General features: G+C 38.0%; 1 protein-coding gene across 6 annotated transcripts in view; it reads right to left on the bottom strand.

Moving 5' to 3' along the window:
* CCDC85A (coiled-coil domain containing 85A) overlaps positions 1-26135 on the bottom strand; it is a 267807-nt gene that overhangs the window by 25101 nt on the left and 216571 nt on the right. For 4 of the 6 annotated variants that reach the window (XM_042932325.1, XM_042932320.1, XM_042932321.1 and 1 more), the window contains exon 3: positions 12472-12548. The exons of 1 other annotated variant lie outside the window; for it this stretch is intronic. In XM_042932325.1, coding sequence (XP_042788259.1) covers positions 12472-12548 — 77 coding nt within the window. Of the gene's footprint in view, positions 1-12471; positions 12549-26135 lie in introns of those variants that run through there. One more of the 6 variants, XR_006200684.1, reaches the window with a different exon arrangement.

Genomic DNA, 26135 nt, shown 5'->3' with positions numbered 1-26135 from the left:
TCATGCATTTTGCTGTGGCCCAAGCTGTATTTCTCACAGGAAGAAAGGTCCATTTTAGGCTGCAGTCCCATCATTTCAGAGCTTATAAAAATAAAAGAATAGGGCACTATCCCTTTCATGACCTACAATGTCTCTCCTTGGGCCCTGAAGATTTAAGATTCTGGACACTTAAGACCAATAGGATTGATGCCTTCAAACAGAATGAACACAAAAGATATATCTAAAAAGCATAATTTAATAAGGTGATAAAGTATTAAAAATCAATGTGATAGCAACACTGGACATTTTCTAGGCTTAAAGAGCAAAGTTCTATTGATTAGTAAGTCACTATAACACCATTTACAGCCCTGAGAGACCACCCAGAGTTGAGAGCTGTCTTAGGACACTCTCATGACTGATTCTGAAGAACTTTGTCGATATCAAGATCATGAGCAGGGTGCTTGTTTTTAGTGAAAAACTCTGGAGAGGTAACTGCCTTTACTTGCCATCACATCCATCTTGATCTCGTTCTCAAATGTTAAAGGCTCAATATAACTGGTTTCGCTCACCAAGAGAATCCTCTTCAGCAAAATGAATGCCCATGATGCCACATGAGCCACCCTCTTCACAAGTGAGCATTTCGAGGGTCCAGTCTTAAATCGACCTCTATAAAGTTCTTTTCAACTGGCAAAGAACCTGAGCTGCCGTGACCAACTATTGTACCATTTGCTGAACTCATCAACAAGTGCGTGAATTTTGCTGGCTTAAGGGCTCATGCATTAATAGCAGTGGGACAGGAACAGGGAATGGAAAGTGAATGGGGCTGGTTCCAAACAAAGTAACAAATTTCCAAATGTAAAGTTGCTGAAGCCTCCTCCATCTAAAACTCTTTGTCAAACAGATGTCAGCCAAATTCAAATTGTCGCTTCTGTTAACTTTTGGCACTCAATACATGCTTGCCACCCAAAAGGATAAAGACCTAACATTCCCACACAATTTATTTGCAATTAAGTTTACTGTAGTTGTCATTTATTTCTGAGTGTGTATTTTATGTCTTTCTTGTATGAGACTCCTATAGTTATAGATATAAAATTTTCTAGCATATGAAAATATTTCAATAAATTATCTTTTTGACATTAAGATACACCTGCCTTGGGTGTCAAAAAACAGCTGAAATATCTTGGCTATTAAAAAACCTCCTTTCTTGGAGCCAGCTTTTATGTAAGTCCAAGCTTTTATGGCTCCCAGCTGGTCCTAGGTTTATTAGTTATTTGTTATCTGTCAAACATTAGAACTTATGTCTTGCATGTTGTTCTGTTGCAAATGAGAGGCATTTTAGGTCAAAAAAAAAAAAGATGGTACCAAATTTGTTTATTTGTCACACTATATTTGAGTCAGATTTGTATTTCTCTTTGATTCTTATGTTTCTATATGCAATCTTTTTTCCTAATAAACTGCTAAGAGTAGCAGCTAGATTCATAAAACTAGCAAAATAATAATTAGTCCAAGAGTTTTAAGCAAGGTGATTAGCGATCTCCTTTTGTGTTTAATTTTTTTTAAAATATTAATTCAAAAGTTGCTTCTATTCCACTAACCTACATTATGAAAGTTAGAAAAATCTTAAAGAGGGTAAAAATTCTGAAAGAGGGCTTGGTTATTTGTGTGTCTTGACTAAGTGCTCGTGAAATCACAAATATCTAAGTTGAGTCCATTTTTGTGAGGTTACTGATAAACTTGAGTACAAGAAAGTCTCCCAAAGGAAAGAATTAGACCAGAGAGAGACCCTTGAGTAAAGAGTAATGAAGTACTTTGAGAAGGGAGGAACGCTTTTTGAATAGATTGGTCCTTCATTAATAGTAACTCTTCTTCCCCACCTTCATTTCTGGGTTTAACGCTAAAACCTGTGGGGGTGGGGGAGTACTTTTCTCTTAGGCTTTGGGTCTGGAACAAGGTAGAACCCAAGCAGGAGTGGGGGGATTTTCTCAGCCCAGACATGTTGGGAGCCAGGGGAATGGCCAGGACATCACTATACCAGTAAGTCAACAGTCAAAGTCAGGAACAGACTTAGGGGGACAGGTGAAAACCCATATACTTGAAGGTAAGCTGAGAGACTTGGATTCCATCTGTCTGACCCCAATCTGCTCTGGTGTGGCCTGAGGAAACACAATCTTCTGTTACTTCTCTTCAGTAATGCAGCATCTACAAATGTGGGTGGTTGTTTTCAAAACACTCCACTGCTTACTGACGTAGAAACCACTTTATAGAAGTTTACTATACAGAATAAATCCAATAATCAGATATCCTTTGAAAAAAGTATTTTTTTCTTTCTCTCGACATTGTTCCTTCCATGTATCGCAAGTCTAGCTGACTGCGATTCATATGCAAGTCCTCTTGTTTTCCTCCTCGGCCTATTGTACCGCAAAAATAGTAACGTGTGATATATCAGGTCTCTGTCCTGTCTTTTTCACAATTTTGACTTATCTCAGAATTGAATTCCTGACAAGTAGGTTACATTTAAAAATAAAGAATACAGATTGTTTCTGCATAAATTGCAGGTAAATAAAAGTTAACTTTTTAACATTTCTTCTATTGGTATTCCTTCATCATAATTTAAAAAATTCTCTCTGAAATGTCAGGTCTCTGTTTATTCTATGAAATCCTTGAAAATATTTTTAAATGTGATTTTGAAAAATGTTTACATTAGTGGATGTGCTCAGGAAAGAATATCCTAAGTTCAGGTGATCTCTCACTATCACTTGTACCAACTTTTTATTATTTTATTATTATTATTTTAATGTTTATTTTTGAAAGAGAAAGCGAGCATGAGCAGAGGAGGGACAGAGAGAGGGAGACACAAAATCCGAAGCAGGCTCCAGGCTCTGAGCTATCAGCACAGGGCCTGACATGGGGCTCAAACCCACAAACGATAAGATCATGACCTGAGCTGAAGTTAGATGCTTAACCAACTGAGCCACCCAGGCACCTCTTTTTTGTACCAACTTTTAAAAGGTAAGTCTGCAAGTAATAATACGGAATACGTAAACAACACCTAATATGAATATTCATACTTTTGGGCTCTCTTTGAAATGTTGTGTTCACACAGTCACACACTGGATTTATTTATTTATTTATTTCTAATTTTCTGTTTTTAATCTTTATTTATTTTTGAGAGAGAGAGAGACAGACAGAGTGCGAGCACGGGAGGAACAGAGAGACAGGGAGACACAGAATCCGAAGCAGGCTCCAGGCTCTGAGCTGTCAGCACAGAGCCGACAAGGGGCTCGAACCCACGAACCATGAGATCATGACCCGAGCCGAAGTCAGACGCCTAACTGACTGAGCCACCCAGGTTCCCCATTCACACACTGGATTTAAAGTACAGCTCCACGATGCTTGCAGGAGAGCACAGAGAGCATGGCAGAGGAAGGGTGCTGTGCCCTCTGGAAATGACTGATAGTCCATCCATACCTCCTATTAGTTTCTCTTTACAACTGGCAGAACCAACTCAACCTTCGCTGTATTATTTCTCCATCTGTGCTTGACTGAAGACCCCTTCATTCTAGGACTGGGACACAATCTTTTTCTTTTTCTCCCCCTAGAGCTCAGAATGATCAGGGCTGGAAGGAACCACACTTACCAATGAAGAAACACATGCCTTTGTACCTGACCAGAGAGAAATCTATAAGCATTTAAATACTCATCTTGTTTATTTTTAAATAAATACACTGTTTGGGAAAACTAGTGCCTTTATGTTCATTATGCAGGGCTTATATAAAGAGAATAAAAATGAACACGAAGGGACACTAATGTATCTCATCTCTCAAACTACACCTAAGCTCACACAACTCAGACTGGTATGTGAGCTCCTCTATATGCATATTAATGTGATAGGAGCCTCGAAGACAGATACCCTTGACTATTACTTAAATAGCTATCTGATGATATTCTATTAACTTTAGAACCCAATGAGGTAGAATAACCCACAGTGACATGAATATGCACCTATAAATAAAAGACCCAGTGTTGTAAAAAGTTGTAGTTTTAGGGAATTTTTTAAATCAAAATAAAAAGGACATGCCTATTTTGTGTATATATTACACATATATGCAAACTTCCTCTGGATAAAAAGTCATGGATTTGCAGAGCTGAGCAGAACCGTCCATATCACCAATGGTAATACTCTGTTACTCAAAGCATATTAAGTTCACAAAGGTTAAGACCTATCATCTTGGTCCAACGCTAATTATGCTGAGTCCTCACTCTTCTAATTCCTATTCTCTGTTCTTGCATATTCATGGGGACTCCTTTAATTACTTGGTAACTAACAGAGTCCAAAGTCACAGCTGACTATATCTCAGCTTTCTAAAATTAACTCAGTTATGTTTTGCTTATTTTTCACACTATCCTAGCTTAAATATAATTTAGGAAAGTTTCAAATAACTTTGAAATTTATTTACTTAAACTGTCCTATTTTATCAAAGAACAATTATTTGCCTATACTAGACTTATTATCTATATTCTAGTTAGGCAATATAGATATTTCCTGTATTACATTTCTATTTGTCTACTATACATTTACAAGATAATATTAAGAGGCACCAAGTTTAATTTTTAAGGTGTCATAAGCACATTGATCCCTTTGCTCAGGCTGCAGCAAAAACAAACAAATTAGAAGTAGAGACTTTTGAATGAAAAATGCCTGAATCCACCTGTAGGAAAGGTCTGCACCAAAAAGAAGGATGGGGCAGATGGATCCCTGTTAGAGAGGTAGTGACCTCCAGTAGGAAATGGAGATCAAAGTGAGATTTCTCAAATGGGAATCTTCACTTCTTTACAAGCTTCAATTAGACTCAAGTTTTCACAGTTTAGTGTATTATATATATATATATATATATATATATATATCTCCACATTTCATTCCCATATCAAATACTACACAATTTTTTCTATCTTCTTTTTATTTTTTGAGAGAGAAAGTGCCAGCTAGGAAGGGGCAGAGAGAGAGAGAGAGAGAGAGAGAGAGAGAGAGAGAGAGAGAAGTCCAAGCTGGCTCTGCACTGTCAGCGCAAAGCCCGACGTAGGGCTATATCTCATGATAGAGCTCTATCAGATCATCACCTGAGCCAAGATCAAGAGTCAAGTGCTTAACAGACTGAGCCACCCAGGTGCCCCTCTTTTCTATCACTTTCTAGGAGACTGTTTCCTTACCATATTAGGAAGGAAAAGACTGTTCCATCTTTTTTAATTTTTCACTTTATTTTGGATTAAAAAAAAAGAATAGAAAGCCATTTCTCCAAGGCAACATTAATTTCTCTTATAGTTCCATCTCAAGTTTTCCCCAAATATTCCTCCATATTGCTTCTCATTCAAATATCTATGATTCTAGTTGATATTACTACACAGCAAAAATTTTTGCTGTGAGAGTCTTATTTTCTTTTGTGACAAATTCTGCCAAGGACAGGTAACCAAAATGCTGTTTTTATGGCTATTCCAAATTTTAAAAAAATTTTCATATGCCCTAGTGGTACATTATCATGCCAGTATAGATAGAAAAAGGCAGTACTGTTAAATAAGAATGGATATCATAGTCCCTAATAATTGAGTGTCTTTTAAATTCAATAATTCTCTTAATAAGTTTAGTAAGTGGCATAGCTGTATTTTGTTGCATTTCTATTTCATCTATTTTCTCTCATTAGCATGAAAACTTCTCATCATATATCCAAGATTATCAAACAAGATCCCTTAAGCATTGGGGGGGGGGGGGATCACAAAAGAATGCTATAAACCCCCTCCCATGATTTAGATGTTTTTCCTGTGAATTTCACTCTCTTCAATATTTTCACTAATAGATTTTAGCTTTTCCCTAATCCAGGCTCTATTGATTCAGGTTCTCCAATGTGACTTTTCCCCTATAAATGTATTTTCCATATCTATTTGTCTTTTTTTTTCCAATACACCCACACCACTTGGGTAGCTCCTGTCTGTCCTCTGAAAACTCCATTGAACTATACATAAAAGCTTTTTTTCCCCTTTCTTTACTTCTATAAATCATGGTGATTTAGAGAAAATGGCAATCCACAAGCATTCTTCCTCTGGTGGAGTCCATTTTTTCCCAAATAGGACTCCAGCAGCAACCAAGCCTTAATGGATTTAACTAATTTCTTCTATCAGTAGCATCCAGATTCACCTCTGGCTGTGTAACAACGTACAGTTGTATCTATGAAAAAAAATTTTTTTTGCACAAATTACTCCTCAGGAGTGTCAGAATGGTAATTTCCATGCAAGTAGCAATGGAAGAACAGGAGCACCACTTGCTTTAAGCACCTGTAAAGCACTATTCTGTCAAAGCCTGTTTTTCGTGCAGTCGTGGCTATTTTTTTTTTTTTTTTGTCAGAACAACTCCAAACCCTAGAAGAGCCAGATATTTATGGCTCTAGAAGACAAAAATGACTTGAAAAACAGAGTTAGAAAATGTGAAAAAGAGAGAGAGCAACAAAATAAATATCTCCATGGCAAGAAAAAGGAAAAGCTTATGAGGGAAATCTCTGTGTCAAGAAGAATCTTCATTTCTGTCCAGGACACTGGTCCTCTGCATTGGCACACAGGTGAGGGAACTTTTCGGGGATGTGATGCTGGACCTGGATTGTGTTGCCATGGAAGTGACAAGCTCAATTTCTTTAGAGCCCTCCTCAGCACTTCTGGCAATGGTGACAGATTCTTTTCCTTTGTTCAGAAATTGCTCTGCAAACGGCCCTGCCTCCTTCCCAATGCATTGCATTGTGAAGCCACACTGTAACCAAATTACACGAGAAGATTTTTCATTTCCAGTCCTAAAATTAGACTCTTCTGTGTGTGCTAGCACAACAGAAATAGAAACACTTGCTGAAAGGAGCCCACACAGTGGTGATCCGAGTTGCCACGCCTTTCAAAACAGTTGCTGAACACATAGCACACGGACAGTCATCGGACATTAGACACGTCAGGGCGCCTTTACTGATTCTAGAAAATCTGTCAAAAGTTAGTCTCAAGAGGTGGGCAATTTGTTTTACTGAGGAACTCTGGGGCACAAAGGATGCAGAGTGCTTTCCAGGTAGACATTGGTGCCAAAGCATTTGATGAAAAAGAACAGATTTCCCAGTAGGATTTTTCACAAATGTACTTAATTGACTTTAGAATCACAGCAAACTGCTGGTTTCTTGTCCCTTCTTGATGCAAAATCCATGCTACATCCACAAAATAGGTGAGAAGAGTTTAAAAAATAATAAATAATAATTTTTACCTGATGGTTATATCTGAATATGGACTGATTTCTTCAAAGGACAGTTTTATTTATAATAAAATCATCAGAGGGGCGCCTGGGTGGCTCAGTCAGTTAAGTGTCCGATTTGGCTCAGGTCATGATCTCATTGTTCATGAGTTCAAGCCCCGCATCAGGCTCTGTGCTGACGGCTCAGAGCCTGGAGCCTGCTTCGGATTCTGTGTCTCCCTCTCTCTCTGTCCTTCCCCTGCTCATGCTCTGTCTCTCTCTGTCTCTCAAAAATAAATAAGCATTGAAAAAAAAATTTAAAAAAAATCATCAGGTAGGTGTTCTCTACCATTCACTTGAAGATATTTTCTGGCTGAGTAGACCTCATTGCAGATATAGCACATAAATATATTAGCTGGGTCTGGATTAAAAATCCTTATGACCATCAAGGACAATGGAATGAGAGATCCAAGCAAGATTTTTGAATTTGAGCTAAAATAATAAATTTCGTGGGTACCTTCAAAACCACTACTAGAATTCTTTGTTCCCCTACCCACCTAGCTCCAATTCACTCTGAACAGAAAGGCCCTCTCTGATCACACTCTGTTACGTATGAATCTCTCACACAGGTATGGGTGGGTATGTCTGTACAAAACTACGATTCTGAAGTATTTTGGAAACGTGTCAGGGAGGAGAAGACTCTGTAAAACACCTTTTTTTTTTTCCATTTATGATGGATACCATCCATGACTTTAAGAAGAATAGAGTATTTACCTTAAGTCAGGAATAAAGTGTCTAATAAATCTTAGATGGCTAAGCAAATCCAACATTAATTTTAAAGTGTTTAAAAGAAGAATTTGACGATAAGACAAAAACAGATTTAGCAGCTTAATTACACTGGATGCCATTCATTGCATTAAATGATTAAAGGAGGTGCTACGTATATGCTAGAAAAAACACTGAATTGGCCTACATCTTAGCTTGAGTCCATCCTTTAATAGCTGTCTGATCAAGTACTCCTAACATTCTGTGACTCTTGTATGCTTTACTTAAAAAATGGGGTTGTCCAATATGATATATTAGGTTCTATCCAGCTTTGAAAATCTAGGATTTTTTTTATCCACACAAAGTTTGTGTTTATGTATCAATGTCCATATGCAAAATAGGTATGTTCCTTTTAAATTTGATATAAAAGTCCTTACAACTACTTTATACTACATGGGGTATTTCATGTGTAAATATCTATCTATGTCATGTGGGTGACTCTACCTCATTAGATTTAAAAGTTATTAATAAAAGTTCATAGACAGCAGTTACTCTTATTTAATACACAATCTTCATATGGGTTTATATCATATTAAATATGTTCCCAGTGGAGATCACAGACCAGTCTAAGCAGTAGCATTCTGTGTATTATGAGAGGTTAGTTGCAACCCTATAGTTTTTATATGTAACCAGTAAAAAAATGTTCACATTAGTTTATTTGTTCAAGGAAGAATATCCCAAATTCAGGTGATCTTTAATGATCATTTATACCAACTTTCAAAAAAAACATTTTTAAGATTCACACATGTTGTCACATATGGCAAGATTTCCTTCTTTTTTTAATGGAATGATATTCCATTATATGTATATACTACATTTTCTTTATCCATCTCTGGATGGACATTTAGGTTGCTTCTATACCTTGGCTTCTGTGAACAGTATTGCAATGAACATAAGAGTGCTAATATGTCTTTGAGATCCTGACTTCAATTCTCTTGGGTAAATATCCAGAAGGGGGACTGCTGGATCATATGGTAATGATCACTTGGTAATATGCCAAGTGAAATAAGACAGTCATGAAAGGAACAAATACCACATGATTCCACTTACATGAGTTATTTAAAATACTCAAACTCATAAAAGCAAAGAATAGAATGGCAGTGGCGAGAGGTGGAGGGGAAGGGGCGATGGGGTGTTACTAATCACTGTGTAAAAAATATCATCAGATATGGAGGATGAATTAAGTTCTAGAGATCTAACGTATATCATCATGCCTATAAATAATTGTTATACATTTAAAAGCTATTAAGAGGGTAGATTTCACATTGTCTTCCTACCAAAATAAAGACTTAAAGACATTTTCTTTTCAAGTAATACCTAGCAAATAATACTGCATTTTCTGAAAATAGTAAGACTGTTATTACTTTATGATTCCTTTGAAATATTGTGTTCACTAACTAGATTTTGCTCAGTGATTCTCATGAGATATTGTAGAAACCATGCAGAGCAAAGAGCTACATGCTCACATGGTGTCCGTACTAATATTCCAACCACACCTTCTGTGGTTCCTCTTCACCACTGGATAGAACTGATTCTATCTTCACTGCATTTTTCTATTTTCTCTGGAATAAAAAAAACCTTCAGTCTGGGACTTGGTAACTTGGCTTGGATACAAAACCGGGCCCAAGCTTTATTTATACTTAGGCCTATGAGAAGCTAGGAGGAACTGTGTCATTTATAAATTAAGAAATTGAAGGCTTTGCATCTAACCAGAGAGAAATCCATAAGCACTTATTACACTCATCTTGTTGACTTTTAAATATGTATTGGTAGGGTGAAGTTGTGACTCTCAGCTAATTACATACAATTTTATATAAAGAATAAAATAAGCGTCAAGGAGATTTCTTCCTCCAGGAAAATGCTGTACATAATTAGTCTAAACACTCAACTATCAGCAAAGAATCTGGTCACAGCCACAAAAGGTATCCGATACACTTGGAATTCCAATTGCCAGCTATGTTCTTACTCCTGTTTATCTAAAGTCAAGAGGATATATTTTTTATGAGCTTGATAGTAAAAAAAGAATACCGTCTAATAAAGGCACAGGGAGCAAGTTCTTACAATGGAAAAATCAAGTGTTCAGACTCAGATCAAGTGCTGAGACTAATTTATGCAGGGATGTCAGCTTGTCACACTGAATTGACCTTGCAAAGCAGCTAACATCATGCAGTCAGAAACAGTTTCTGCAGTGAAATCACGTAATTGTTTGTAATAGTACCAATAACATCCAAGAATAAGTTGTATATGCCTTTGTGTTATCCCATCCAAATCTTAGCCTGCCACAAGTATAGGATTCACACTGCTCTGAGATTCTTTCGCTGTTTTCCGTCCTCACATCTCCTCCATTGTCTGCTCATTTCAGTTGTATTTATACAAGTACTTGCAACTGGTGGTCCTATCATATCTATCTTAGCTACAAATGAAGGCAACACTCTCAGATACACAAGTTTAACAGAAATCTTGTTTTTGAACTGCATTCTTTGCATATTTCAAACAATGGATTTTCTTTCCATTAAAGTACAATGGACATGTAAAGAGCCGTTTAATTATAAAGCATTGTCTTTCCATTTTGACATCTCTGAAATCAGCAAGAATCTGACATGGTGTAATTGACAACATCTTTTTTCTTTCTTAGTGCCACATATGATAATGGTGCATCCCACATCAATGACATCTTAACATCGTCTTTCCTAGCCATTTCTTATGGAGAATAAAGAAAAAACCTTTTTTTCATAGAAAATAGCAATACATTTAAAAACACATGTTTTGACACTGAAAAGTTGCTGAATTTCTTCTACTTCTGAACTATGCAAGTACTATGTATTTAAATATGTATATACCTGATATAATAAGTACAGCTGAAGACTCTTCTGATTTCTCTTCAAGACCTCTAATAGTTTCACAGATTTTTAAAAATCAATCTTGCAATCATTTTCATGTTTGTTGTGCCTCTTCTTAAATAAGATAGCACACATGCTAGCATTTCAATGTTTGACATGAGCCTCAGTTCTCACTCAGAGAGAAACTAAGACACAGATCTTTTTCTTTTCCCCCTCTTTTCATTTACATTCCCAGTTGCCTCAGTGATGGTATAACCATATAGAACACTCACAATAAACTAATTATATTTTTAAGTTTCTTGGAACAGAAAGAAGTTAGATGTTTTCAGTCAAAGGCCCTGGCGTCATACTGTGAATCCAATATAAAAGAACAAATGGCAAAGGAAATTTTAAAAATGGAAAGTAGAGAAGAGCAAAGAGAAAACTACCAGCAGTATCTTATTTTATGATGCAAATAATCCCTTCTGTCAACACGAGTATTGACATATGTCTCAATTGACATACGAGATGGGAGAGAAGTAGATTCATTTCATTTAATCTCATAATTTGTAGCCAGATGGCTGGCCAGTGGAAGAAAGAGAAAGGCATTCTTACATGCAGTACCTGACAGACCAAATCATCATTAATGAGCAAAAGTGGTTTAAAAACAAAATAAGATTTAAAATATCTTCGCAAAGCATTAATGTTTATGTATCTTCTCCTGAATTATAACCAGTCTCTGTTTTTTCATTTAAACTACTATTTACTTAGTTTTTTTAGGGTTTAATTTTCCCTTAGTCACTTATGAGATAGAAATAATCACCAGAATGTGGAAAGAACATTAGCGACTAAATGCTTAGAAAATGCCTTTTATAAAATATTAGATTACTGCCTACATGTCTGTAAAGAAAATCAACCTAGATTCAGGAGATTTGCTCAACTCCTCAAAATTTCCCAAGAACCACCGCCTCAACCGACATCATTCTCACCAAGATACTTCAGCCCATAGAAATAATTTTATAAGTAAAATATATGGCAAGGCATTAAATCCCAGAAAAAGTACCACTTTATATTCACCAGGGGAAACAAAGTAAGCCCCAAAGTAACACTGTCAATTACTGTCATTGCATTGTTGCACTCAAAGAGTTTAATCATATCATGAAGAATTTTAGCAAGTACTAATTTAATTAAAATGTGAAATATTTAAACTACCTGCAGCTTCCCTTAGCTCATAAATTAGCAAATTTTTTTATTAAAATAAGAGTCCCTTCCCTATATTCACCAACTACGTGCATGATGTATCTGAATAGTCCTATGCAAGCATTTTCTACTTCTCTTCATTTTCTCTTTCTCTTGTTTTCTTCTTTCAAAGTTACTTTGCATTCTTTTTTCAGACATCTGCATCCTTTGGTATCACACTTAAGAATCCAGAGAATATGATGGTCATTATGGAAAGCAATCACACTCTACATTGATGAATGACGATTTACAAAATGATTTCTATCATTTAAAGGAAAGAATGTAATTGAGACTTTAAATTCCAGATAAAATGCTACAACTCAAATGACACTGACTAGCTACGAGCTACTGGAAGTCACCCACCTGGGGCAGCATGCGATTTTCTTCCTCCAGCTGTCTTACTCTTGCCTCCAGCTGCCTAACATAGGACAAGGTTGATTCTAAAATTAAAAAGAAAGAACTCACATTATACACACAGGTCTTGTTTGGTGCACTGTCAGGATATTTCTGGTTCGATTTATTCACATGAGGCAGTGACTGCATAGTTTAAAAAAAAAAAAAAGATTTCTCCCGAGAAAAACAGGAACACAAGCCATTGAAACCACGAGCACTTCGAACGATTGTGCAACGTTAAGGACAGTTAGGGGAAGTTATAGGCGGTGAGATGGCAGGCTTTTGTACACTGTACAACCCTCAGAATGTTAGACATCTTGAAGACACTTTCTACTTACTTTGTGCATTTTGAGCTTTCAGTGAGCTGTCCCCCATGTAAGACTTTTTATAATGTTAATTATAACCAAAATAAATTACAAGTCATATTAAAAACAAAATAAAAAATATTTCCAACACCCAGCTCCCTTCATTTTCCCAAATAAATACTTCAAGTCTTAAGAGCAACATTTATTCTTCTCACCAATCTATAGGTATTAGGACTATAATCCAGAGAACCGCTACAAAAAGGCTAAGTGGAATTGAGGCTACATTTTGACTTTGTTTGGCAGAATGTGGCATAGATTCAAGCTTTCGCCAAATCTTTAGGTAAGCCAGGGGGGCCGACTTTAAAACTCCTTCTTGTTTTCATTTCTTCACAAGCTCAGGTGTGTACTGAAAGGTAAGAATCAGCATCATGCTTAGAGTCTGTTCCATGTGAACTCCAAAGTTTCTACCTTTTTACCTCAGGAAAGGGCTCACAGGCAAAGGAAAGAGGAGTTCCATTCTGAGGAACAATCTGACAATAACTCTTCTTCATTAAAGCAAAAATATTCATGCGGATCATATAGCAACATAGTAGCCATTGATTCATGAACCAAGAACAAACATATTTCAGGTATAGTAAAATGTACCTGATGATAGAATTCCTCCAGCATATTTCCATAGTTAATGTGAAACCTCAGTGCATGTTCTTCAGCTTCAGAAACATAAAATGGCAAGAAGCAAGCCCAAGACAGTAGCGCATTTAAACGGTAAATATTTGGTGCCCCTAACAATCTGAAGTTGGAATGGATATTGATGCAAATTAATACCTTGATCTGAAATTCATCACGGAAACTCTGCTTTATAATTTTTATATGGAAATTGGTTATATGAACTCAATTCCATTTTTGTGACCTTCAAAGCAGTAAGGTAGCATTTAATTTTTCTAAAATACATAAGAAACCTTAGTCTTTAATTTGTAAATGTAACAATTAAGCTCATCCCTGACTGGTTTACAGCATGCCTGTTTTCACAAATATTTGCAGAAAGTCGCTATCACTGATGTTAATATGACAATCCACTGATTTTCCACCAATGGACAAGACTTAGCTTTAAGCATCCCTCACACAAGACAGAAACACAAGATAAAGGCAACTGAAGACATTTCCTAGAAATATGCTCTCATTTCTTTAGATCAATGAAATGTTAAATGTTTGCTTTATGGACTCTTCCAAATGGCAAATAAATAAATAAATACATAAAGCATAAATGAATAACAAACATATTGATTTCATGAATCTACTTTAGCAAATGAATAGCTGATCTGCAGATCATCAAAATATGAATGTAAATTGCCTGATTTACACAGTTTTGTAAGCCTCACTCTCTACTCTAGAAAAACAACCACTTGAGAAGGGCTATCCAGGTGAGAGTTTGCTCAGAAATGTTCTGCTTAAACCATGAACAAGCATAATTCTTTTCTCCTTTGTTCATAATTTATACCTTATCTTTATTGTCCCTATACTGCACTATCCCCAAAGCAGCTGAAATGACTCTATACAGAGTGACTCAGGTGACATTTGAAAATGCCACTGAATAGATTTTAATTCAGTAACTATCTTCAGTCACTTTAATCTACTCCTCTTTTTAAGTTTTTTCAGTTTACATATTTGATGGCTTCACCAGGCGTCTACCTATATTATGAATGTCTCATCATTTCACTTCAAAATAAACAGGGTAGATTCCTGAATTTGAAAAACAGTCCTTAACTCCAATTTTTAATGTCAAGTTACAACAGATGAAGTTCACATCTTTGTTTCCAAGCATTCACTGCAAATATGGGCTGGGACAGGAAAAGGTAGCAAACATTTTTAGACAGGTAAAATAATCTTCAAAAGTTAGCTGTATAAGATAAAGGCAAAGCTAAGGAGAGTTGGGAGTTCATTCACTCAACACATACTTACTGTGTCACTGATTTGTGTCAGGCACTATTCTAGGTTTGGGACAAAGAGAAGGCCAGTTATTGCAAGACTTACTACATTTCTCAGAATACAAATTCTGTTTTAGGATTACATGCCCACATTGTTCTGTGTTCCAGAAGGCCCTGTTGTTCCAGGCGGTCTCTGTTACAATTTTTACCTAACAGTGAATGGATACCACAATGAGAAAATTCCTCAGGGGATGGGGGAAAAGGAAGCATAGCTGATGTGCAGGCATAAATGAGAGAATTCGTGCTGTTAGTTCTTTCATTCATCAAAAACCTAATTACATAGTTCCTTAACGAGAATGGAATAGGCAAACATTTTTTTCTGTAGCATCTCTGGTCCTCAAGTCACTATATAAAAAGCCATTGAAGAAACTACCCAATCCTTCCATTGTGACATCAAAGAAAAATAAGCATTCATTTTGTTAAGCTTTTAGGATCGCAAGGTTTACTTGTTACTGCTCCATAGGCTAGCCAAACCTGATTACTAGTACATAGCAAATACTGGGACAGTAAACATTTTAAAAATAAGACATAATAGGATAGAGTATAAGAAACTCCATTTTTTTTTGAAACTCCATACTTTTAAAATACATCACATTCTACATCCCAATTCCAGCTGAGCACTAGGAAAAACACTACAATCCTTATAAGAAAGAAAAGAAGCCCCTTTTATGCTACAATGTATTTGGCCGCGTTGCTATAACCCCTTCCCCAGGCTGCTTCTTCCCTTTGCTTCCTCATTCAAGGGACTCCCAAAATGGCATCAACTATAAAATAAGCTGGTTTTCCATTACATGCAGGGAATGAGGACTATAGTTGAGTGTTGACCTAAGAGAAGTATCTGACAAATATTGGCATTCCTTTCTTTTCAATTGAGGTATAGTTGACATACGACGTTATATTAGTTTCAGGTGACAGCATAGTGATTCCCCAACTCTAGACATTATGCTGGGCTCATGGTGTTTTCCATTATAAAGTGATACCTGTACACACACACACACACACACACACACACACACAACCCTGCATTAGAATGTACTATAATTTGAATTGATCACCCACATTTTATACCAGTGGCTGAGGCTGTTAGAACTTAGATTTCAGAATGTCATTTTGGATTTCAGAGCTCAGGAGGCTCCTGAAAAACAGCCAAGCACTATGCCATACTCTACACAGATCTACAATGTGTTCCGGAAGGATCCTGCCTTTCAAAAGTATATAACCACTTGTGCGGGGGGGAAAGAAAAATAAAGGAAATGGTAAGGTAATATGAAATTCAGTGCTAAATCATGTGAAACATGAACACAGAAAGAGATCAAAATTGGTTGCAGTTCTTACGAAAGAGAAACTTGAGCTTAATGCATCAACGGAAGTTTGACAGGCCAGAGAGATCCAAGTGTAGCCACAGGATGGACAAGGACCAGAAGCCAAGAATGATAGTGTTGTAAACAGGGAAGAGAGAAAGGAGTCACACGGAGGAAGAAAGAGGGACATACTGGGGAGAAGGAGGAAAGGCCAAGCTGCTTCCCACAATCAAGGATATGAAAAGCTAACATCAAAACAGTTATGCAGATGATAATTTGCTTTCAACGTCCCCCCCCCCAAAAAAAGATATTTTCTCTTTGCACCGTGGGAAACCAAGAACATCTATACATGAGAAAAGCAAGGTTAAGCAAATATCCAATGTGAAAACCCTATTACATTGTCTAGATGTTCTCCAGGTAAACCTTGGGTGTACTTCCAAGCAGAAACAATTTATTTCCATGTATCTTACTTTTCTTTGAAACTACATGTAAAAGTTCACAGCACCTCCCATGATAAACCAAGTGTAAGAACCAGTCAACAGTCACAAAACTTCCACCAAATTCTTATCTTCTAAATGGTTCCAATTTTCAAACTGGAATGTGCCGTAGAGGTTTCCAAGTTCAGCCTATCCCTGATCCCCTGACTCATTAGGCAGATAAGAGAACAAAACCCAGAGGGTAGTAAACTTGGCCCCTAACAATGGGGATTAAATACATTCAGAAGAATTTGTTCCATTGCTGGAGCATCACAGTGATGGCCATCTTGGATCTTCTAATTATTAAGTGATACCAAGCTTCTTACATAGATAAATTCCAAGTTCTCCTTTTTTCTTCCTGATTTTAAATATTCTAGATGGATCTTTACTGAAAATAAGTTGGTGTTTTCCTTGAACAATATTCTGGACTTGATTTCACTTCATTTTGCCTGAAATGCATTCAATCATATAAAGTAGCTGGTCTTCTAGTTTGAAAATACGCTGATCAAAATGTTAAACCCTCTCATTTCCCCCTGCTTTCTAAAGCAGTGTTTCTCTCCCTAGGGGAACACCCACCCTTGAAATCACCCACGATTTATTCTGATTATTGTACATAAAGGTTTACTGTTTGTAGTTGCTATGGTCTAAGGTTTATCAACCTTCTGAGTGGTTCTGATTAGATGAAGTGCCATTGTGTCTCCAAAATTTCAGGGTAGAAAATAAGATCTAGTGATAGTCCATTCTAAGACAAATTATAGCATCTGGAAGAGTGCACACAGGAGGAAAACCACTCAGAAGACAATTGTGACCATGGGCAGATAAGATGGTATCTTCTCAGAGGCTCTCTCAGACTTAGCCCCTTTTAGCCAGAGAGTCAAACGGCCACGTGATTTCAAATCTGGAGGCAATCTCTCCAAGAAAACCTAACTTCTAAAGACACTGCTTGGATTAGTTCCAAATTAATCCACCATCCACAGGCTTTTGCACATTCTTAAGGAAATTACTTCAGAACTATATTTTTAAAAAATTATTACTGTTCTGACTAGAAGTGTTTCTCTTTCTTTCTCAGGCAAGCAAAGGTCAGCCTCCTACTTAGAATTCATATTAGCTCCAGAAGTATAAGTGATTGCATTTCTCACTATAATTTGATGTTTTTCTTATTTAAAAAATCTTGTTGGAATCAGCATTTTTGGATTTGCCTGGATATTTCACTCAGACTACCTTATTCATGGGCAGAAACAGGACTTTGGTTTTTTGATTGGGAGGCTTAATTGTCCTAAATAAGTAAAAAATGATGTCAGGTCTTGCTCTACTCCGTTACCTATGAAGCTAATTTTACTCTTCTCAGACCCTTCCTTCTGTGCCAACCTGAAAGACATAGGAAATATTTTCTATCCTGTTCCTCCCCTGTAGAAACTTGGTCACTGGTTATTCAATGGCCCCATGTTCCCTTAGGTCTGAGTCTCTGACACCTTCCCTTGGGCAATAACTCACTCCACTCTGCCTAGCGCAACACTCCTTATTCTTCTGTGCATGATATGAAAAGTAGCTCTCTAACTATTAGAATACCCCAAGATTGGAGTATATTGCTTTATATGATAATGGGCTTCATGTTAGTGGAGGTGTTTGGAGAAAGTAAGATGCCACAGAGATTTCTACCAGTGGCTAGAAATCCATTGTTTGAAGTGGCTGTTTGAAGTTCAGTATTCCTAAATTTTTAAATTCTTCCCATTCCATGAATCTCTTTTAGTTTCACTTCTTCTCACCTCATTTGCTAATGATTCATGTATTGAGTGCTGGGTGACTTCTCTTTACCTACTTGCTTATGTTATTTCATGTTTTCATTTTTTGCCCAAATATGCTACGCGAAAATATTCCCTAAACTTTACACAGTGACTGGTAGTCTTCCCTGCAGGGGTTTAATACAGACTTGTTCAGTTACTTCAATATCAAGACTTGTTTGCCTGTGCCAGATGCTGTCCTAGATATCGGGGATACGGCAGCAAGACAAAGTGCGAAGAGTCTGTGCATTCATGAAGTTTGCATTCCGGTGGGGAAGACAGGCAATGAAAAGCAAACGCGATGTTTTGTGAAGGAGACGTGTGCAAGGAAGACAAGACAGAGTACTGGTGTAGGGAGATTCAGGGATGTGCAGCTATGGTAGGGAGCAGGGCTTGGGAAGAGCTCTGAGGACCAGGACCTGTGAACAAACCAAGTATGCAAAGACCTTGGAGAAGAAAGTTTTAGACATGAGGTAAGTTGAGTACACAGGCCCAGGCTGGGAAGACCTTTGTTTTGGAACCTGGCTGTGAAGGGGGAAGTAATAGGCGAGGAGACGGATCTGTTTGTTTGGTCACCTTCCTCCACTGCCTAAGTTTTTCAAACATTGTCCTCTTTTTGGCTGTTGACCTCTGAGGCCTAGACTTAAACCTTTTGGCCATCAGGCTTTCCCTGTGACAAAAACCTCTGCAGTGTGTTTGGTTCCATGCTCTCACACACCCCAGTTCATACCTATTCAGAAATTCTATTGACCCTACCCTCCCCTCTGCCCCTAGAATAGACTGAAAACCCAACCTCACTGTGGTCTTTTAGCAAGGTTCCTGCTTCTACTCTTGCCTCCTCTCCCAGGTTCATTTTCATTCAAATTCTTTTTCAACCCACAGCAGCCAGGGTTTTCTTTCCAAAATGCTAAGCCTGGTCACCTTCACTTTGATCACTTCTTTCTCTACTCAAAACTCTGCAGTAACTCACCATTTTGCTCCACATAAAAGGCAAAGTCCTTAGAGGGGCGCCTGGATGGCTCAGTCAGTTAAGCGTCTGACTCTTGATTTTGGCTCAGGTCATGATCTCCTGGTTTGTGGGATTGAGCCCCACATCGGGCTCTGTGCTGACTACACGAGGCCTGCTTGGATTCTCTCTCTTCCGCCGCCCCTGCCCTCGCTCTGTGTGTCTCTCTCAAAATAAATAAATATTTTTTTTAAAAAGGGCTAAGTCCTTAGGAAGTCCAGCAGGGCCCCACATGATCTGGCCTGGCCACCTGGGAGCCGTCCCCTTCATGCCAGTACACCCTCTGTTCCAGCCATGAAGCTTCCTGTCCTGAACACCCTAGGCATGCTTTTGATTTTGTCCCCACTTTCTGGAATGCTCTTCCCCCAGACAGCTGCTTGGCTGACTTCCTCACTTCCCACAGGTCTTGTCCAAACCTCAGCTTCTCAGTGTGATTCACCCAGTTCACCGCATTTAATCCTGCCACTGGCCCCCACCTCCACCCCACATTCCTGATCCCCAAGCCTGTTGGACATTTTTCCAAACACTTCATCACCTTCTAGCATATAACTTAACTTGTACACATGTTATCTCTCTTGTAGAAGTTCTGTCTCTCCCCATCAGAATGTAAACTCCACATAGGGACCTTTATGTGTTGAGTGATGCCTTCCAAGTGCCTAGAATAGTGTCTAGTCCAATAAATATTTATTGGCTGTGTCAACCAGTTATGCAGACAGTGCCTGAAAGGGAATTATTTCATAGTACAGGTCTACACTTTTCAATCACTCCAGGAGAGACAGGATTTGTATTTAATATCAATTAAATCAGAATCAATATCAGAAACAGAATCGATATCAATTCTGTTGTGCCATTTGAGACAACATATGGTATGTTAAGAAACATACCATAGGACACTAAACTTTGGATGAAAACTCTGCAGGGTTCTCAAATTATGTCATAACAAATCACTGGTGGGTAACTTCAATAAGAAGATCTGTGCTTTCATCAGGCAGGTAAAAAAGTGTGTGTGTGTGTGTGTGTGTGTGTGTGTGTGTGTGTGCGCGCATGTGTTAGGGGATTGGAGAGGAAGGGAGAACAGGAAAGAGAAAAAAGACGGAAAGAAAAGGAAAGAGAGGGGATAGAGACAAAGAATAGAGAGACAGAATAACAGCTGTGGGGATGTACAAAAATGGACCATGTCTACCACTAACATCTTAGAATATAAATGTCCTTCAGCTGGAAATCTGCTTTAGTAAGTAAGGTTGCCTTTTGGTTAGAATGGCACCTTCCCAGGAACATCTCCTCCCGGCCCCTCCCAGCGAGGGGCATCCTGAGGGTGCAGGAGCACGCATACTTTGGAGGCACCAGCAGGTGTCAGCTGAGCCTGAGTGAGGGGCTCCGAGCTGTCAGAGAGCAGCTGGAGGAGGGCGGTGGGCAGCGGTCCATATCAAAACAGGCTATGTTTCTTTGAGAAGGGAAAAACCTGTCATTCCAAAGTTAAAGCAAACAGAGCAACGTGCTCTCCTGCTTATTTCAATTAGAATGAAGGCTTAAAATACTGCATCTTTTTCCAAGAACGCTTTGACAGAAAACATCATGAGTGCTATTTTCCCAGTGCCATCTGAGTGCTGTGTTTTTTTGAACGAGTCCAGATTTTGTCATCCTTTTCCTATAAAAGAGTAAATAGTTAAATGGATATTGAAACCTGATGATTTGTACATAAGTCAATTTAGAAATCAGAAAAAAATTATCAGGGGTCTATACCCTAACTTTTCTACCAGAAAATAATCACCATAAATTTGTTCTAGTCTCTCCTCTTCCCAACTGAAAGTGTCTTTAAAGTGGGAGAAAATGGCATTTGTTGCATATTTGCTGTCATCCACCTGGCCTATTCCTTGGTAATTGGCACCTGGTTGTTTCTGCCTCCATTTCTCTCTCAATAGAAGGTGGAGGCTTCATGTAGCAAAGTCTTGCCTTTATAGTTCTTTTCTGAGCTGCCTTATGACTAGCACAGAGCTATGTGCTACAAGGTGTTCAATAACTTATTGCTCAACGAAAGAATGAATGAATGAATGAATGGCCCATGATTCTGGTCCCAAGCACTCTGGCTGCTACTCAAAGTTTGTGCTCCCAGGATAGTCTGAAGCAGTTAACTCAAAATGCAGTCAGATTTCCTCCTAGAAAACAGAATAATATGCAGGGCGCCTGGGTGGCTCAGCTGGTTAAGCGTCCGACTCTTGGGTTTCGGCCCCACTCATGATCTCATGGTTTGTGAGTTTAAGCTCCACATCAGACTCCAAGCTGACAGTGAGTAACCTGCTTGGGATTTTCTCTCTCTGCCCCTCTCCCTCCCTCCCTCCTTCTCTATCTCTCAAAATAAATAAATACACTTTTAAAATATTTATAGAAAACATGATAACATGTAATCTAAGCTGAAGTCTGGCTCAGAGGAACTTTTTGTGCCCTAAAATTATTTTCACTTTTACTATTGACTCTGAAAGCATCAGCCCCACAAAGGAGGTACAAGGTAAATAGCAGTAAATTGGGCAAAAGGAATGGGACTACATGGAAAATATTTCAAACTCTAAAGAGCTGTTTAGCATGAGTACCATTTTAACAGCTATTCAGGGTTAAAACGTGTCTTACTTTCCATGTTACATTGCTGCTGATCTTGTCATTTCCCAGAGAAAAGAACCACCTTTTCCCAATGCCAGAGGACAAAAAAGAATGTCATTTTAATAAATGTAACCACTTTCTTTAATGTATGTATTCCCCTTGTAAGTGTATCTTGTCAGTATTGTCAATGCATGCGCAAGGAAGTACATCTGTAAAAAAAAAAATTTTTACAAAAGACAGTAAAACCCTCAAAAATGTTCCTTTCTCTTCAAATAATTACTTTCCCTTTTTTGTGTATATTGAGATATTTTTAGAAGCCTATATATGGTTGTTTCCACTGTCACACTTGTCAACAAAATAAAATTTTGACCAAATTATACAGCAAAGCATCATTAATTTGGATCCCATCATTTGGGAATTCATAAAACCTTTATTCCATTTAGCCTATAGATGCTCTCCACCCTGGCTATGAAACAGCTGGGAAAACCACTCACAGTATGACAATTAAGGAATAGTGGGCTTACATAAGAAAAGCTAAGTTTTCACCATGTTTTAGCATTATCTATGCACAAAGTGATGCAGACAGATAATGGATGAATCTAGGTAGATAATGGAAAGCTTAGATAAACAAAATTGGAAAGATCACATACTTAGGAACATTTTTTTGTATGTTAGCTATTTTGGTTTATTTATCAAAAAGCACTTTTTTTTCATTTAAACTCAAGTTAGTTAACATACAGTGTAGTCTTGGCTTCAGGAGTAGAATCCAGTGATTCATCTCTTACATATGACACCCAGGGCTCATCCCTAAAAGTACCCTTAATGTCCTTCACCCATTTAACCCATCCCCCACCTACCTCCCCTCCAGCACCCCTCATTTTGTTCTCTGTATGTAAGAGTCTCTTATGCTTTGTCTCCCTCTTTTTATCTTATTTTTTCCTTCCCTTCCCCTATGTTCATCTGTTTTGTTTCTTAAATTCCACCTATGAGTGAAATCATATGATGTTTGTCTTTCTTTGACTTATTTCATTAGCATAATAACCTCTTTGTATTCACAAGTCAGTTAACTGGTATTTGAGAACTATGTGCTAAACACTCATGTGCTACAGACACTCATTGAAAACAAACAAAAAGGGTTCCTCCTCTCAATGAACATTCTAGTATGGAAGACAGACTTGCATACACAGACACATAAATAAACTACAGTGCTCTCCCAGACACTCTCCACCATTTTAGCTTAGACCTAGATCATCTGAGAATATCTGTGGCATCGGAGCTAAAACTTGAATTTGCAAAGTCCCAAAGTGGATATGAATTGGAGGTACTCAAAAGCAAAAAGAATGCTTGGCCAAAGCCAGGTGAAGAAGCTAAGGGGAGAGGAAAGAGTTTCATGCTGGCATAGAAGGAGACCAGATGCACAGTGTGCGTCAGGATTTTGTACTGTTTTCAGTGAGAAGCCATTACAGAAAGGAGCTTTGCAACTATAATGTTACACAACTGATTTACTTTCAGATGATCTTCCTGGCTGCTTTGTGGAGAAGAGAAGAATGTGGGTAAAGGTGGAATGATGGCAGAGGGGGCTTCTAGGTGTGTAGGGAGAGGACTGTGTGTTGCAAATGAGCTATAGCAATGGTACAGAGAGCGCTGGCTGCATTCATCACGTCTCCTAGAGGCGGTGGCCACACAGCATGCTCATAGAGTAGAGGTGAGGTATTATGGGAAAAAAGGGATCAAAGACATGGCTACAGTTTTGACATGAATAGAGATGGCAGTGGCAATCATGGGACTGCCTGTAGTAGGAACACGATTGGGGTGTTAAATCAAGAAGTTTATTTTGTTCATGTTAGGCTTAACATTTAAACCAGAAATTAGGTAAAATATAGAGTGGGTACTTAAATGCATAAGTCTGGAGCTCTAAGAAGACACTTGGGGTTTTGGTATAAACGTGATAGTCAATAGCAGAGAGCCCTTGTCAAAAGGAAGCCTGAATGTTGGAGCCTGGTCTGAATACAGAAGCCTGGTAGAGGCAGAGCCACAGGGCAGACACCCCTCCACAATCCCCCCTCTCTCCCCAGCCCTTTGCCTCAGAAAGCTGAGCACCACCCAGTCTCCCTGGTAGACATGGCCTGATCTTCCACATGGGTACATTTTAAGGAAATGTCTTTATCCATCTTCACTCTCACCTCTGTTTGATTCCTAAATCATTCCTCCCACATTCTTTTTGATCTCCTTCAACTCCATTTAGCATGCTGCCCCTCATTTTTTTTTTAACCATCTTGGCCCCTTGCCCTCCCACAGTAATTTTTGGAAGGAGCAAAGTAGAGCACAGTGGCTAGGAGTGATAGCTCTGAGGATTTTAATTTTCCCTCATCAAACATAGATATTGAAGAACATGATCTTTAAGACTCTTTAAGCCTCACCATTCCTTCGATCCCATTTGCAACTGCACCAAAAAACAAAAGATAACTAGGAATAAACGTAACAAAAGATAGTCTGAAAACTATAGAATACTTATAAAAGAAATTGAAGAGGACACAAAGAAATGGAAAAGCATTCCATGCTCATCGACTGGAAGAACAAACATTGTTAAAATGTCTATTTTACCCAAAGCAATTTACATTTAATGCAATCTCTATCAAATTACCACCAGCATTTTTTGCAAAGCTAGAACAAACAATCCTAAAACCTGTATGGAATTGAAAAGACCCCGAAGAGTCAAAGCAATCCTGAATAAGAAAAAACTGGAGGCACCACAATTCCAGATCTCAAGCTATATTACAAAGCTGTAGTCATCAAGGCAATATAGCTCTGGCACAAAAACAGATGCATAAATCAATGGAACAGAACAGAAAACCCAGAAATAGACCAACAACTATATGGTCAACTCATCTTGAACAAACTACTAAAGAATATCTAAAGGAAAAAGGACCGTTTCTTCAGCAAATGGCACTGGGAAAACTGGACAGCAACATGCAGAACAATGAAAGTGGACCACTTTCTTACACCATACACAAAAATAAATTCAAAGTGGATGAAACACCTAAATGTGAATCACAAAACCATCAAAATCTACAGGAGAACATAGGCAGCAACCTCTTTGACCTCAGCTGGAGCAACTTCTTACTAGACACATCACCAAAGGCAAGGGAAACAAAAGCAAACATGAACTATTGGGACCTCATCAAGATAAAAAGTTTCTGCACAGTGAAGGAAACAAACAAAACTAAATGGCAGCCTATGGAATGGGAGAAGATATTTGCAAATGATATATCTGATAAAGGGTTAGTATCCAAAATCTATAATGAACTTATGAAACTCAACACCCAAAAAACAAACAACCCAGTTAAGAAATGGGCAGAAGACATGAATAGACACTTTTCCAAAGAAGACATTGAGATGGCTAACAGACATGAAAAGATGCTCAACATCAATCATCATCAGGGAAATACAAAGCAAAACCATGATGAGATATCACCTAATACTTGTCAAAACAGCTAAAATTAACAACTCAGGAAATAAGAGATGTTGGTGAGGATGCGGAGAAAGGGGAACAATTTTGCACTGTTGGTGGGAATGCAAACTGGAGCAGCCACTCTGGACAACAGTATGGAGGTTCTTCAAGAAACCAAAAATAGAACTACCCTATAATCCAGCAATCCAGTAAATACTATTAAGTATTTACAAAAATACAGACTTGAACCCCATGAACAGACATGCACCCCAATGTCTATAGCAGCATTATCCACAATAGCCAAACTATGGAGAGAGCCCAAATATCCACTGATTGATGAATAGATAAAGAAGAGGTGGTATATTTATACAATGGAACATTACCCAGCCATCAAAAAGAATGAAATCTTGCCATTTGCAATGACATGGAGTTAGAATGTATTATGCTAAGCGAAATAAGTCAATCAGAGAAATACCATATGATTTCACTCATATATGGAATTTAAGAAAAAAACAGATGAATGTACGGGAAGGGGGGTAAGGAAGAGAGGGAAACAAAGGACAAAAGACTCTTACTGATAGAGAACAAACTGTGAGTTGACGGAGGGAGGTGGGTGGGAGACGGGCTAGTTGGTCATGGGCATGAAGGAAGGTATTTGTTATCATGACTTCTGGGTATTGTATGTAAGGGATGAATCACTGAATTTTACTCTTGAAACCAGTATTGCATGGTAT

Source organism: Panthera leo, chromosome A3 (genome assembly GCF_018350215.1).
Source record: "Panthera leo isolate Ple1 chromosome A3, P.leo_Ple1_pat1.1, whole genome shotgun sequence".
NCBI lineage: Eukaryota > Metazoa > Chordata > Mammalia > Carnivora > Felidae > Panthera > Panthera leo.
Note: the sequence above shows the minus strand (reverse complement) of the source record. Positions and strands in the feature narration are given on the sequence as shown.